Source organism: Tachyglossus aculeatus, chromosome 1 (assembly GCF_015852505.1).
Source record: "Tachyglossus aculeatus isolate mTacAcu1 chromosome 1, mTacAcu1.pri, whole genome shotgun sequence".
NCBI classification, from domain to species: domain Eukaryota; kingdom Metazoa; phylum Chordata; class Mammalia; order Monotremata; family Tachyglossidae; genus Tachyglossus; species Tachyglossus aculeatus.
The window spans coordinates 19,804,883-19,821,213 of NC_052066.1; the positions used below are offsets into that span (position 1 = coordinate 19,804,883).

Here is a 16,331-nt window from a genome sequence, read left to right on the forward strand (position 1 = left end):
GGGGGAATGGGAAATAATCAAGCCCCTGCCCACAGAAAAAAAGAAAAGGGGGGAAGGCGAGCCAGAGAGCATCCCCTCCCGCCCCCATCATCGCCCCTCCTCTTCCAAACCCCCGGAGGAAAATTCGGGGCTGGGAATACAGCAGGTCACTTGGCAAAGGAGAACGGTTTTTGGCCAATTTCTATCAACACACACACTCTTACACACTTACACACACACACACACACTTACATACACACACACACACACACACACACACACTCTACCGCGGAGAGTTTTCTCTTTTTTTCTGTTTTGAAAAATAAATAAATAAAAGGGAGAGTAAAGAGAAGGGGGAAGAGAAGAACTCAGCTGACCGAAAGAGGATTTTCATTTCGCAGCTGCTGCATTCGGGACTAGGTTCTTCCTCGCTCTCTTATCCCCCTTGCTGCTGGAGAGGGAGAGAGGGAGAGAGAGAGAGAGAGAGAGAGAGAGAGAGAGAGAGAGAGAGAGAGAGAGAGAGACAGAGACAGAGACAGAGACAGAGGGAGAGAGAGAGAGAGACAGAAAGGGACGGAGAAAAGAGAGAGAGAGACAGGCAGACGGACAGACATACAGAGATAGAGACAGAGAGGGACAGAGAAAAGAGAGAGAGAGAGAGAGGGACAGAGAAAAGAGAGAAAAAAGAGAGCGTTTGTATGTGTGTGTGCGCATTTCAAGACTTTGGGACACCAGATCTGAAAACTCCACCACCCCCACGACCGCTGCCGCCGCAGTAGCAGCAGGAGGAGGAAAAAGAGGAGGAAGAGAGAAGGAGAAGGAGGAGAAGGAGGAGGAGGAGGAAGGGGAGGAGGAGGAGAAGAAAGGAGGTGGAGCAGAAGGAAGGAGGAGGAGGAGGAGGAAAAGAAGAGAGTGTGAGAGAAGAAAAATAGATCATCATCATCATCATCATCAAAAGGGACCCAAAGGAGAACAGGAGGAGGAGGAGGAGAAACACTCACACTCACACACACCCCCACACACAGGCACCCCCCGCACGGAGAGAGGGAGAGGCTCGTTTGCGGCTGTGATTTTATTTTTTTCTCTTCGACAACTTTGGCTGCGTGACACGTCCAGGGCGCTGCGGAGGCTGGGGACCGAGCGACCACCGACCCGCGAGCGAGCGGAGCCCCCGCCCCGCGCCCCCCGCCCCGCCCGGCCTCCTGCCGCAGCGCGGCCCGGGGTGGGAGGTGGGGGGCGGAGGGCAGAGAGACGGAGGCAGAGGCGGGGGCGCTCCCCGGCTCCCATTCGGGGGTCCCCTCCCTCCCTCCCCCCGCAGCCCCGCGTCCCTGGCTTCCTCCTCGCCTCCCAGTTTGGGGTGTCCAGCGCCCCGAAACCACCGCCCCCGCTTGCCACTCACACCCTGGTGATCCGCTTTTAATTGTCGGGGCAGCAGGAGCAGGAGCAGGAGGAGGAGCAGGAGGAGGAGAGAGAGGAGGAGGAGAGGAGGAAGAGAAGAGGAGAGGAGGAGGACGAGAAGAGGAGGAGGAGGAGAGAGAGGAGGAGGAGAGGAGGAAGAGAAGAGGAGAGGAGGAAGACGAGAAGAGGAGGGAGAAGAGGAGAAGGAGAAGTAGAGAAGAGGAGGAGAAGAAGAGGAGGAGGAGGTAAAGAGGAGGAGGAGAGGAGGAGAAGAGAAGAGGAGGAGGAGAGGAGGAAGAGGAGAGGAGAGGAGGAGGACGAGAAGAGGAGGGAGAAGAGGAGAAGGAGAAGAAGAGAAGAGGAGGAGAAGAAGAGGAGGAGGAAAAGAGGAGGAGGAGAGGAGGAGAAGAGAAGAGGAGGAGGAGAAGAGGAGGAGGAAGAAGGAGAAAGAGGAAGAAGGAGGAAGAGGAGGAGAAGAGGAGGAAGAGGGGGCAGCAGCGGGACACTGCGAAGGACTAGAATGAAGAGAAAGCAGCAGGTTTCGCTTTTCTGCGCGATGCCCGTTTGGAAGTGACTCCCCGCCCGGCCCCCCTCCGCCTCCCCCCCCCCGCCCCATCCCCTTTCCCTCCCCCATCTCCCCCGAGCGGGGCGGGGCGGGGCGGGGCCGGGCCGGGGGAGGGGGGCTGCCTCTCCCCACCCCCAAGCCCCCGGCTCCCCTCCCCCCTAGCCCCTGCCCCCTCCCCCCTCCTCGGAGACCCCGTCTCTCTGTCTCTCTGGGTGTCTCTGCCCTCTTCTGGCCCTCTCTGCGTCCCTGTGTCCCCTCCCCCTCCGCGCGCGCCCCCCCCCCCCCACCGCCCCGGGCTCCTTTAGCCTTTCCTTCTTCTTCCCCCTTTCCCCTCCTCCTCCTCCTCCTCCCCCTCCTCCTCCTCCCCCTCCTCCCCCCCATCCACGGGTGACTGCCTTCTTGACTGCACACAGACACGCAAACCCCCACACGGACACAGAGGCACAGGGAGGCAGCCCCTCCGCGTCCCCCTCCTCGGTCTGTCTGTCTGTCTGTGTGTGTGTGTGTGTGTGTGTGTGTGTGAGCGTGTCCCCTTCCTCCTCCTCCTCCTCCTCCTCCTCCTCCTCCGCCTGTGTCCCCCTCCTCCGGGTCCCAGCTCGGGGCGTCCCCCAGCCGGGGCTCCGCGCCCGGAGGAGCGGGCGAAGGCGCAGGGCGCGGGGCGCAGGGCGCGGGGCGCGGGGCCGGAGGGGGTCCGTCGGAGCGGGCCGGGGGCTGCGGGGGGCCCGGGGGCAGGCGGCCCGCATCGTCCCCGAGGCTCCCGTGCCCCCCGGGCGGAGCCAGCGGGCACCATGGACGGGCCCCGGGCCCTTGGCCGCTCCCGCTCCCGCGCCCGGTCCTGGGCACCGTCCTGGGCCCGCTCCTGGGCCCGCTCCCGGGCCCGGTCCGGGCGGGCTCTGGGCGCCGCTTGCCTGCTGCTCCTCGGGGCCACTTGCTGGGCCCCGGGGGTCGCGGGGTCCCCCACCCCGCCGCCCCCGCCGCCGCCCCCGCCGCCGCCGCCGCCGCCCCGAGCCCCGCACCCCGCCGCCCCGCACGACGCCTGCACCTCCTGCGGCTTCAGGCGGCCCGAGGAGCCCGGGAAGGTGGACGGAGACTTCCTGGAGGCGGTGAAGCGCCACATCCTGAGCCGGCTGCAGATGCGGGAGCGCCCCAACATCACCCACGCCGTGCCCAAGGCGGCCATGGTCACCGCCCTGAGGAAGCTGCACGCCGGCAAGGTGCGGGAGGACGGCCGCCTCGAGATCCCCCACCTGGACGGGCACGCCAGCCCCGGCCCCGACAGCCAGGACCAGGTGTCCGAGATCATCAGCTTCGCCGAGACAGGTGCGGGGCGCGGGGCGCGGGGCGCGGGGCGCGGGGCGCGGGGCGCGGGGCCCCGGGCGCACCAGCCTCGCCCACCCGAGCGAGCCCCTCTCCCGCCCGCCATCCCCTTCCCCTCTCCGCACCCCTCCGGCACCCTCTGGACCCGCCTTTCGGCGCTCACTGGGTGCCAGGCGCTGTTCTGAGCGCCGGGGGAGATGCAAGTTCATCACGTTGGACGCGGTCCCTGTCATTCACTCGCATTTATTGAGCGCTTGTGTGTAGAGCACTGTACTAAGCGCTTGGGAAGTACAAGTTCCTCCTGGGGCTCACGGTCCGACTAACTCCCTGCCATCCTCCGCACCCCCTTCCCCTCCCACAACCGCCACCACCCTCCACACCTCCTGACACCCTCCTCACCCCCGGCCACCCTCTGCACCTCCCTGCCTCCCTCTGTAGCTCCCGGCCACCCTCCGCACCCCCTTGCCACCCTCCTCACCTCCTGACACCCTTTTCACCCCTTGCCACCCTCTGCACCTCCCTGCCACCCTCTGCCTCCCCCTGTCATCCTCTGCACCTCCCTGCCTCCCTCTGTACCACCCTGCCACCCTCCGCACCTCCCTGCCTCCCTCTGTACCCCCCTGCCACCCTCCGCACCTCCCTGCCATCTTCCGCACCTCCCTGCCACCCTCCGTGCCTCCTGACACCCTTCTCACCCCTTACCATCCTCTGCACCTCCCTGCCACCCTCCGTGCCTCCTGACACCCTTCTCACCCCTTACCATCCTCTGCACCTCCCTGCCACCTTCCGCATCCCTCTGCATCCCCCTGCCACCCTCTGCACCCCTCCGCACCCCCCTGCCACCCTCGGCACCTCCCTGCCGCCCTCCACACCTCTCGATACCCTTCTCACCGCTGCCACCCTCTGCACCTCCCTGCCACACTCCACACCTCCTGCTACCCTTCAGACCCCCTGCCACCCTCCACACTCCCTGACATCCTCTGCATTTCCTGACGTCCTCTGACACCGCCACCTCCATCACCCTCTGGACCCTCCTCACCTTCTTCTCCCCACTACCACCCTGTCTGTAGCCCCCCGTCACCCCCTCCCCGACACAAACAGTGTCCCCTCATGTATGCTCTTCTCCCAGGGGTCAGTTCACCTCCCTGTGCCCTCAGCTCTTCCTCCCGGACCCCTAAGAATTGAGCATCTCTCTGCTCAGCCCCTCACTCTCCTCTCTCTCTCTCTCTCTCTCTGTCCATTCGTTCTCCTTCTTAACTTGTCCTTCCACCTGCTGGACCTTTCTCTGTCTACCCTACTTAGTGATCTCTCTCTCTCTTTCTTTCTCTCTCTCTCTCTCTCTCTCTCTCTCTCTCTCTCTCTCATTCAGTCCTCTTTTCCTCTCATTAAGAAATCCCAACTTTATCTCATTCAATAACCCGTCCTCTCTCTCGCTCGTTTAATAAGCCGTTTATCTCATCCGGTACTCTGCAGTGGCAAGCGGGTCCGTTGGCTTCTCTCCTCTGCCTAGATAACCCTTCTCTCCCTTTCAAACATAAGTAGAGAGAGGTCCCTCTTTCCCTCCCACCTTTCCTAGTTCTGGACAATCTCCTTCTCCCAGGGACCCTTTTTTTCTTTCTTTTTTTGTTTCCGTCTCACCCCAGCTCTCTGGTGAGTCTGTCTATCCAGTTGTGGAAGTAAACAGAGGTACGAACGTTAGTCACCTTTTCGTTTGTATGCCCGTTTCATTTACAAGCCACCAGTCACTCTCGACTCGTTCACTGTTGGCTTACCGTTTGTCTCTGCCCATTCCTAAAGTATATATTTACAGTGTCTATCAGAATACATACGCCTGTTCACACACACCGTCTTAGTCTTCTGAGGCGTCCAAGTGTGAGTGGCGCCGTGACTCTGAAACCCAAATATCTCTGAGGTTCCGGGTTTGGTGCCTCTAACATCAGTTAGCTGTGCACAGGTGCATTGATAGCGGTCTGATTTTTATACTTTTCGTTTCATCCCACTTCTGCCAGGTTGGGAGGGGAGGGGAGGAAAGCTATTTCAACAAGTTCTCTCACTGCTAGAGATGCAATCGTAGGCAGAACGATCTAACTATCCAGAATCGGAAAAGCCTTTACTTCTTTTCCGGGCTCAGACTAGAAGTGCCTAGCGTGAAAGTGGCTTTAGCTTTACCGTGATTTACAGTACTTGAACAATGTTGGGTTTTTCTGGACAACCCTCGGGTCCCCTTGTAAACTGAGTGCAAAGGCAGAGGACGATGAAGAGATAGATGCTTGAGTATTTTAACAGCGAAGGCAGGATGCCTGCTTGAGTAGTAAAATTCCCAAAGCCCAGATGATTCTCCAAGACGTCCCCGCTTTCCTGGGGAACTTCAAAGGCAGAGAAAGTGGTGTGCGGCTTATCGCCTGAGAAAAGGGGGGAAAACAGTGAGAACACTTTGCCAGTCTAGTATTGTGCCGTAGCAATTAAAAGTATGCAATTAGAGGATCTGGGTGAGAAAGTATTGTACGCTGGGGAGAGGAAGGAAATGAGGTAAGGTCGTGAGGGAGAATGTGGGGGTGGGGCTGGAGGGGGGGCGGTGGAAGTTGGGAGGGAGGTCAATTTTGATCTCCTTTCCTGGGACCGTTCAGTTCTTGTGGCCTAAAATGACAGCCGAAACCCTCGTATTCCCGGACCGTTTCCGAGAGAGGGCTCTCCTGGTTCCAGATAATGTATTCCTCTCACAGGCCAGCCATCAAATAGCAGCTTTGCGTGTTTTGGCTCTGGTAGTTTTGAATGGTGGGTGTCGATGTTGTTAAAATGGCCAATCGGGGAATGTCGAAGGGGTTGGGGGGCTCGGGAAACATGCTACATCTGCTTCATGTGGCCTTCTTCGCCAAAAAAACAGAAGTTGAAGTCATCGGAGGGAAGAGTAATTGAAATGCAGTCTGGGTGCCCTCTTGGTGCAGCTGAGGAGTTCCCCATCAGTTAGTCCAGGCTCTTTCTCCTCGAGCTGAATTATTTGAATTGCTGAGATGTACTTTCCGAGCGCGTAGTACAGTGCTCTGCACACAGTAAGCGCTCAATAATATGATTGAATGAATTATCGAATTATCGGCACTCTGATCTGGAGCATCCACCAATGCTCTCGCCCCCGGACTCGGATCTCGTCTGTTAATTAGCCGAACCGTTAACCCAGAATCGTCGAGAAGAAATCGCCCTGACCCTGAAGATGCTTTGAAATCGGGCCGTTCGATCTCAGGGTTTTAAAGTGTATGTTGCTGGGGCTTGAAAATTAGAAGAAAGATCTCTCGTTTGCCACGGTGGCCTCGCGGTGTTGGGGATCATGCATAGGGCGACTCAGCCCCCTGCCCCCCATGGAGGTGGAAATAGAAAACATCTAAAGTCCCCAAGGAAAAAAAAACAAAAACAAAGACCAAACTAACAAAAAGCCAAAAAATTCTGCCCAATTCTGATTTTATTTTTCAAATTTTATAGATACCGATCACAACTTGTTAAGATCTTGGCATCTTTACAAGTTACTCTATTTAGGTCTGGTGCCTGACCATCTGTCTCTGGGAAGCCATTACCCGGGAGAGTTTCAGCAGATTTTTATAGGCCTGAACCCTGTCGCTCTAACCTGGTCAGAATTTCTCAATGGAAAATCGTTCTCCCTGCCTCTCCCAGGCACTGAACCTCGGTGACAGCATTCCTGGTCAATAACTTTTTCCAGCTGTTTGTAGGGTGGTAGGGGGTTGGGGGGGCAGGAGGGGAACGGGGGATAGGGGTGAGGTGAGTGGAGAGGAAGAGATCAACGTTCCCGCATCGTCTGGAAAGAAATCAGCATTTCCCCAATCGCCTCTTTTCCTCTTTAAATTAACTGGGTTCGTTTTCTCTTCTCCATAGATGACCTTGCCTCCTCCAGGGTCCGCCTGTATTTTTTCATCTCCAACGAAGGCAACCAGAATCTGTTTGTCGTGCAAGCCAGTCTGTGGCTGTATTTGAAGCTGCTCCCTTACGTGTTAGAGAAGGGCAGCCGGAGGAAAGTCAGAGTCAGGGTCTATTTCCAGGCCTCAGAGAGCAGCAGCAAGTGGAACGTGGTGGAAAAGAAGGTGGATCTCAAGAGGAGCGGCTGGCACACCTTCCCGCTGACGGAGGCCATCCAGGCCCTGTTCGAGCGAGGCGAGAGGAGGCTCACCCTGGATCTCCAGTGCGAGGGCTGCGAGGAGCTGGCTGTGCTCCCCATCTACGTGGACCCCGGGGAGGAATCCCACCGGCCCTTCCTGGTGGTGCAGGCCCGCCTGGCCGACAACAAGCACCGCATCCGCAAGAGAGGCCTGGAGTGCGACGGGCGGACTAATCTCTGCTGTCGGCAGCAGTTCTTCATCGACTTCCGTCTCATCGGGTGGAACGACTGGATCATCGCGCCCACCGGCTACTTTGGGAATTACTGTGAAGGGAGCTGCCCGGCCTATTTGGCCGGCGTCCCCGGGTCGGCTTCCTCTTTCCACACCGCCGTGGTGAACCAGTACCGCATGCGGGGGCTGAACCCGGGGACCGTGAACTCCTGCTGCATCCCCACCAAGCTCAGCACCATGTCCATGCTGTACTTCGACGACGAGTACAACATCGTGAAGAGGGACGTCCCCAATATGATCGTGGAAGAGTGCGGTTGCGCTTGATCGGAGGTGCGGGGAGGTCGGGGCGGGGTGGGGGGGGAGGACGTTCCCAGACTTTAGATCCCTTCGGGTGTTGGTGTCGACGACTCACTGTGAAGCATCGGGCACTGGGATTTCCCTTGGGTTGCTGGGTGAGGGGGTGGGGGGGTGTGGCGGGCCAAGAGAGTGCCGGGGTCTGGATCTCCAACACGGAAATAGTCTATCGCTTAAAAGGAAGGCCAGCGGGCACCCACACCTTCCCAGGCACCCTTCCCCAGATGCACAGAATCACGTGCCCACACTCACTGAACACGCCCACACCCACACCCACACCCACACCCACCGACCAGTTTCCATGCAGGATGCTCGCTCACCGGTACGGTGGCAGGCAGCAACCCATCTAAAAGGCTCATCAGGCTGAGTGAATGGGTGAGCTGTGGTGTATTTTTCACCTGCTGTCCAAGCTGAACTGAGATGAGTTTTACTTACACAAAGGTGCAGAGAGAGAGAGAGAGAGAGAGAGAGAGAGAGAGAGAGAGAGAGAGAGAGAGGGAGGGAGGGAGCGAAAGAGAGAGGGAGGGAGCAAAAGGAAGAGAGAGGGAGGGAAGGAAACAGAGAGGGAGATAGAGACAGACAGATGGAGAAAGAATATCATCTCCGTGTGTGCTTGTGTCATAATGACCGCAAATAGCTAGGTGGCCAGTCACTGTCTCTGGGGCCCCACCGGATATGAAGTTGACCAGAACCCCTCATGCTTAAGAATTTGTGATGTATTCTTAAGAGAATCCGTATCTTCCTGCAGCACTTCCAAATGAGGAGTCGTGAGAGGCTAAAATCAGAGCGGGTCGGCGATCCCCGAGCAGCAAGACTGATTCCTCTATGACCGTGGCTGCGTTGTCTGAGCTACCGCCCAGATAAGGTTTGGGGGTGTGGGCGATCCCTGAAGTTCATCGACCGATATGCCCGATTCGTAACCAAGATGCTCTTCCAGTTCGGGATCGTACTCACCTTTAGTTGAAATTTTAGGGTTCCGGCAGGAAAAAAAAACAAACAAAAAAATCAGAGTTGCCATCTGTGTCCGACGGGGGACTCCGCAAGAACCCGGTGGGGGGAAAACGCACCCCTCCGGGCCCCAAATAAGCAAACCAATGAACCCTAAAGTAGGAGGCCCTGCGACCTGACGGATGTGTTCGGAAAACGCAGGGCAGGGAAGGAGCTTTCTAAGAGGGCTTGGCGAGAAAGAGCGCGCTCTCAGTTTCCTTACTGGGAGAGGTCGATGACGGCCATGAGGTTCAGAAAACACCAATCCAGCATAGCACTTGCAAACTGCTTGAATGCACGTATTATAGCACTTGCTGATTTCAATGCCTTCGGAAGTGGTACTTGATAGTGCACTTACCTTTGCTCACTATCTAGTTAAACCAGTGCCGCATGAGCTATGCAATTTAAAGTGTTGACCCATTCTAGACAAAACTGGACTTATATGACTTTTTTTATATTTTTTTATACTTGAAATGAAATCTTTTGCTTCTTTTTTAAGCGAATGATTGCTTTTAATGTTTGCACTGATTTAGTTGCATGATTAGTCAACAACTGCCATTTGAAAAAAAAGTTATTTTTATAGCAGCAAAAAATGAATACAGTTAAATGTATTATACATAATTTTGGAACCAAAGAGGCCAACATATTAGTTATAATTTTTATTAGATGGCCAGGCCATCACCCATGATGTAGACATTCCATTCTGAGCAATCCCTTGTAAGGCCTGCCGATTATTTCAGGGTACAAATGGATTGTGTTTGTTGAGTTCTATATGTCTTTTCTATACCATACGCACACGGAATGTAGAGTGAAAATGACTATTGTAGAATATGGATGTGCATCCTTAAATCCCAATTTTTATGTTTATTTAATAAAGTTCCTTTTAGGTTCTGTTTCATAATAATTTAAAACCAAACGATTTCCACGTAGACTTGCTGTTAAAGTATTTTACATTCGTGTACAGTTTAAGTAAATAAAAACAATGATGGACAATGATGCAAGCTTCTCAGGGAGTTTCCTTCTCAGTGGGCTCGATGTGCAGGAGGACCTAGATGGGGGATGTTATCACAAACTGGCACCCAGGAGTCAGCTTTCCTGTGCTTCACTGTGTCTGGGTGCTTGACAATTCAGGGCAGAGGGGAGAAAGCAGATTTGTAGGGGGAGGCACCCCCCTCCCTCCATTCTCTCCCTACTCCCCTCCCCAATGTCCAAAATACCCGGGGGTGGAGGGTGTGGGGGGAAAAGAAGAAGAAGGTATTAGGTAAATCCTTTGTACTAAATACCATGCCTTGCCCTGGGGGATGAGAACAAGATAATCAGAAGGGATACTCCCAGTCCCACTAGAGCTCACAATCTAAGAGGTAGGGCGAGCAGGATATGACATCCCCATTTTACAGATGAAGAAACTGAGGCCCAGAGATGTTAAGTGCCTCGCCCAAGCTCACAACAAATAATAATAATGATGATGATGGTATTTGTTAAGCACCTACTTACTACGTGGCTAAGCACTGCAGTAGGTATAAAGTAATCAGGTTGTCCCAAGTGGGGCTCCCCATTTTTCTGATGAGGTAACTGAGGCACAGAGAAGTGAAGCGATTTGCCCAAAGTCACAGCTGATGAGTGGCGGAGCGGGATTAGAACCCACTCCCGAGCCCATGCTCTTTCTACTAAGCCACGGTGCTTCTCTAATAATAATAAAATAATAATGATTATGAAACCTGTTCAGCACTTACTACGTGCCAAGCACTGGTCTAAACTCTGGGGTAGATACAAGTTAATCAGGTTGGACACAGTCCCTGTCCCATAAGTCAGAGATGGAACTAGAACCCAGGTGTTCTGACCACCCCCTGGCGATTCCATGACCTTTCCACTAGACTGGTCATGGTCTCTCTGGACCTGCATCCTTTCTCCCCACCCAAGGGCATCCAGTCCTCAGCTTGCTGCCTCCTGCCCAGCTGAAGCTGAATGTGTCCCTCCATTTCTGCTGGAACTGGGAGCCAGAGGAGGCAGGGGTACTCCAGGGAAGGCACTCTTCTGCTGTGTGACCTTGGGCAAGTCACTTTGCCTCTCTGGGCCTCACTTACCTCGTCTATAAAATGGGGAGCCCCTGGTGGGACATGGACTGTGTCAAACTTGATTAGCTTGTATTTACCCCAAAGCTTAGTTTAGTGCCTGGAACACAGTAAGCGCTTAACAAATACCATAATCGTTATTATTGGTATCTAAAGTTAGAGGTCCAACAGAACATCGTTTGGAAGTAGCAGAGAAGCAGCATGGCCTAGTAGAGAAGCAGCAGGATGTAGTGGATAGAGAACAGGCCTGGGAATCAGAAGGTCAAGGGTTCTAATCCAGCTCTGCCACTTGTCTGCAGTGTGAATTTGGGCAAGTCACTTCACTTCTCTGTGCCACAGTTACCTCATCTGTAAAATGGGGAATGAGACTGTGAGTCCCACCTGGAAGAGGGGCTGTGTCCAAACCGATTTGCTTGTATACACCCCTGTGCTTAGTACAGTGCCTGGCACATAGAAAGCACTTAACAAATACCATAATTCTTTCGTCGTCGTCGTCTTCTTTTTTTTCTTCTTCTTCTTCTTCTTCTTCTTCTTCTTCTTCTTCTTCTTCTTCTTCTTCTTCTTCTTCTTCTTCTTTTCTTCTCCTTCTTCTTCTCCTTCTTCTTCTTCTTCCTCCTCCTCTTCATCCTCTTCTTCTTCTTATTATTATTATATACCAAATAAAAAAGGCTCCCATCCTAGAAAACTTTACAATGGGGAAAACTGCAGAATGTTCTCCACTTCCTTCTTTTCTCTCTCCTCCCTGAACATTATAGGTGACAGAACCGGTGGCCTCACCCTTTGGGGGACCAACCGTCCATCTTTCCTGTTTGCTTGGCCCTCCAGTCCTGTTCCCTCTCTACTATTCATTCATTCATTCAGTTGTATTTACTGAGTGCTTACTGTGTGCAGAGCACTGTACTAAGCACTTGGGAAGTACGAGTCGGCAACATATAGAGACGGTCCCAAACCAACAACAGGCTCACAGTCTAGATGGAGGAGACAGGCAACAAAACAAAACATGTAGACTGGTGTCAAAATCATCAGAACAAATATAATTATAGCTATATGCACATCATTCTAGACTGTGAGCCCACTGTTGGGTAGGGACCGTCCCTATATGTTGCCAACTTGTACTTCCCAAGTGCTTAGTACAGTGCTCTGCACACAGTAAGCATTCAATAAATACGATTGATTGATTGATTAACAAAATAAATTGAATAGTAAATATGTACAAGTTAAAGAAATAGAGTAATACATCAGTACAAATATATACAAGTGCTGTGGGGAGGGGAAGGAGGTAGGGTGGGGGGATGGGGAGGAGGAGAGGAAAAAGGGGGCTCAGCCTGGGAAGGCCTCTTGGAGGAGGTGAGCTCTCAGTAGGGCTTTAAAAGGAGGAAGAGAGCTAGCTTGGCTGATGTGGGGAAGGAGGGCATTCCAGGCCAGGGGGAGGACGTGGGCCGGGGGTCGACGGCGGGACAGGTGAGAACGAGGCACGGTGAGGAGGTTAGTGGCAGAGGAGCGGAGGGTGCGGGCTGCGCTGGAGAAGGAGAGAAGGGAGGGCAGTTACTAGTCGGGCAGTTGCTATTCATAATGAAGAAGGGCCTTGAAGGACCCTGTCTCCCAGCTTAAGCATTGGAGATAGCTGGAAGAGGTTTGGTACTTTGGCCAGGTGATATGCAGATCAGCCATTTGATAATGATCCTGGCTTCCATAGCACTGCAGTTCCAGGTAGGTTTTAGCCCACGAGGTAGATGTAGGTTGTGGGGAAGAGAAACGAGGATGGATCAGAGGGCCTTCCTCTAGCTCGTCCCTTTTTTCTTCCTTTTCCTATCTAGTAGCAGGGCTGGGGCTGACCTCCTCACCCCTCTTCCCTCCTTTTATTTTAATGGTATTTGTGAAGCCCTTGCTATGTGCCAGACACTGTTCTGAGTGCTAGGGTAGATACAAGCAAATCGGGTTGGGCACAGTCCCTGTCCCACATGGGGCTCACAGTCGTAATCCCCACTTTATAGATGAGGTGACTGAGGGCCAGAGAAGTTAACTGACTTTACCAAGATCACACAGCAGACACGTGGCGGAGCGGGGACTAGAACCCAGGACCTTCTGACTCTCAGGTCATGCTCCATCCACGGTGCTTCCCTAGGCCCCAATTTTATTAGGTCCTTTCATTCATTCATTCAGTTGTATTTACTGAGTGCTTACTGTGTGCAGAGCACTGTACTAAGCGCTTGGGAAGTACAAGTCGACAACATCTAGAAACAGTCCCTACCCAACAATGGGCTCACAGTTTAGAAGGGAGAGGCAGACAACAAAGCAAAACAGGTAGGTGTCAAAATTGGTAGAATAAATAGAATTATAGCTATACGCACATCATTAACAAAACAAATAGAATAATAAATATGTACAAGTAAAATAAATAGACTAATGAATCTGTATAAATATATACAAGTGCTTTGGGGAGGGGAAGGAGGTAGGGTGGGGGGAATGGGTACAAGTAAAATAGAGTAATGAATCTGTACAAATATATACAAGTGATGTGAGAAGGGGAAGGAGGTAGGGTGGGGGGAGGGGGAGGAGGAGAGTGTTTACTATGTGTCAAGGACTTCCATTCATTCATTCATTCAATCATAGTTATTGAGCGCTTACTGTGTACAGAGCACTGTACTAGGTGCTTGGGAAGTACAAGTCGGCAACATATGGAGACGGTCCCTACCCCAAAATGGGCTCACAGTCTTCTTGGGCCTAATAAAATTCTAGGTATTAGCTGACTGGTGATAGATTCACTGAAGGAGAAGGTAAAGGATGCTCACCACCTTTCGAAGGATCTGAATTGTATTCATTCATTCATTCAATCGTATTTATTGAGCACTTACTGTGTGCAGAGCACTGTACTAAGTGCTTGGGAAGTACAAGTTGGCAACATATAGAGACGGTCCCTACCCAAAAGTGGGCTCGCAGTCTAGAAGGGGGAGAAAGAGAACAAAACAAAACATATTAACAAAATAAAATAAATAGAATAAATATGTACAAATAAAATGGAGTAATAAATATGTACAAACATATATACATATATACAGGTGCTGTGGGGAGGGGAAGGAGGTAAGGCGGGGGGGATGGGGAGGGGGAGGAGGGGGAGAGGAACGAGGGGGCTCAGTCTGGGAAGGCCTCCTGGAGGAGGTGAGCTTCAGTAGGGCCTTGAGCTCTCAGTAGGGCCTTGTACCAGCATCTCATTTCATGGGCCCATTTTCTTTTCTTTCCCCTCTCCTTGAATTGTCTTTTTCACTTCTTTCCCTTCTCTGACAGGCCTTGAAGGCTCACAAACAATTCATTGTGTTTTTGGGTTGAGTGTACCTTCTTGGGGCCCAAGCGTCGACTGATCATGGAATCCTTCCGAGGTCACCTTGTCCATCCCCCTGCCTCTAGGATCACATCCAAAATCCACTAATCAGAGAGTCCCCTCTTTCAGAAGACCTCCATCAAGGGGAGTTCACTATTTCCTTCAGTTACCTCCTCCTAAGTTTAGCAGCTTTCACTGACAGAAGCCTTCACATCTCGGGCATGCATTTTTCTTAGCTCGTTTTGAGCAGGGAAAGTGTCTACCAACTCTCATATTGTTATATTGTACCCTCCCAAATCCTCAGTACAATGCTCTGCACAAAGTAAGCACTCAATCTTCCTCCCTTCAAGGCCCTACTGAGAGCTCATCTCCTCCAGGAGGCCTTCCCAGACTGAGCCCCTTCCTTCCTCTCCCCCTCGTCCCCCTCTCCATCCCCCGCATCTTACCTCCTTCCCTTCCCCACAGCACCTGTTTATATGTATATATGTTTGTACATATTTATTACTCTATTTATTTATTTATTTTACTTGTACCTATCTATTCTATTTATTTTATTTTGTTAGTATGCTTGGTTTTGTTCTCTGTCTCCCCCTTCTAGACTGTGAGCCCACTGTTGGGTAGGGACTGTCTCTATATGTTGCAAGCTTGTACTTCCCAAGCACTTAGTACAGTACTCTGCACACAGTAAGCACTCAATAAATACGATTGATTGATTGATTGATTGACTGATAAATTTAAAAAACTCATTTTGGGGGGAGTGGGGGAAAGGTATTTTTAAAATTTCAGATAAAATTGGATATGTATTTCAAAAATTTGGGTTTTTGATTTGGCTTTTTCTTTTATGACTCACGTTCAACATCTGCATGGGAAGTGTTTCCTTGGTTGGCTAAAGGAATGCTTAGTTTCAGAGAGGTCTATTGGCCTGGCAGCTTTAAAACACCATTGCTCAATTTGGGGTATTAAGCTCTAGCATCACACCAAAAGTTAATAATGTCCAAATCTTGGTCTTGAGTCGAGAATTCCATGTTGAGCAAGCATCAGAGAGAAGCAAAATCTGACTCTATTAATTAATGGTATTTATTAAGAGCTTACTGCATGCACAGCACTGAACTAAACACTTGGAAGAATGCAGTGAAACAGAGGTGGTAGACATGTTCCCTGCCCACAGTGAATTTACAGTCTAGAGGGGGAGACAGACCATAACATAAATAAATAAATTATGAATATGTACGTAATTGCTGTGGGGCTGAAGGTGGGGTGAATCTCAAGTGCCCAAAGGCTACAGATCCAAGTGCATAGATGAAGAAGAAATAGGATAGGGAGTCAGGGAATGAGGGCTCACCCAAGGAAGGCTTTGAAGACTTTGAAGGTGGGGAGAGTGGGGTGGAGAGTGGCGTACCTTGAGGGGGGAGAGAGTTTCAAGCCGAGGGGAGGATGTGGAAAAGGGGCCGGGAACAAGACAGATGAGATGGGGGTACAGTGAGCAAACTGGCATTAGAGGAGTGCAGTACAACACTGCACTCCTCTAATGCCAGTAGAGGAGTGGGTTGGGCTGTAGTAGGAAAATCAGTGAGGTAAGGTAGGAGGGGAAAAGCTGACTGAATACTTTAAAGCTGATGCTAAGGAGTCTCTTTTCTATGCTAAGGTAGATGGACAATTGCTGGAGGTTCTTGAGGACTGGAGAGACATGGACTGAACATTTTTTTTAGAAAAATGACCTGTGCAGCAGAGTAAAGCATGAACTGAAGAAGGGAGAAACAGGAGATGGGGAGATCAGTGAGGAGGCAGATGTGGTCCTCGAGGGATAGGATAAGTGCTTGGTTCGGCATAGTAACAGTTTGGATGGGGAGGGAAGGGCAGATTTCAGCAATATAGTGAAGGTAGAATCGGTTAATAGATTGAATATGTGGGCTGCGTGAGAGACATGAGGTGAGGATAAAGCCAAAGGTATGGGTTGGTGAGATAAGGAAGAGAGCGATATTGTCTGTAGTGCTGGGAAAGTCAAG

At 52.2% G+C, this 16,331-nt stretch overlaps 1 protein-coding gene across 1 annotated transcript; it reads left to right on the forward strand.

Annotated features, from left to right (window-relative positions):
• The first annotated feature begins 1,897 nt into the window (after positions 1 to 1,897).
• Positions 1,898 to 9,930, forward strand: INHBB (inhibin subunit beta B). The gene is made up of 4 exons (XM_038744485.1): positions 1,898 to 1,947; positions 2,538 to 3,262; positions 7,142 to 7,923; positions 8,696 to 9,930. Exons 1-3 carry the CDS (start codon positions 1,898 to 1,900, stop codon positions 7,915 to 7,917), a joined length of 1,551 nt encoding a protein of 516 aa, XP_038600413.1. The 3' UTR covers positions 7,918 to 7,923; positions 8,696 to 9,930.
• Positions 9,931 to 16,331: the final 6,401 nt, after the last annotated feature.

Coding starts and splice junctions, on each gene's coding strand:
- INHBB (XM_038744485.1), top strand. CDS start 1,898: ATGAAGAGAAAGCAGCAGGTTTCGCTTTTCTGCGCGATGCCCGTTTGG. Junction 1,948..2,537: donor TGCGCGATGCCCGTTTGGAA/GTGACTCCCCGC, acceptor TCCGGGTCCCAG/CTCGGGGCGTCCCCCAGCCG. Junction 3,263..7,141: donor CATCAGCTTCGCCGAGACAG/GTGCGGGGCGCG, acceptor TCTTCTCCATAG/ATGACCTTGCCTCCTCCAGG.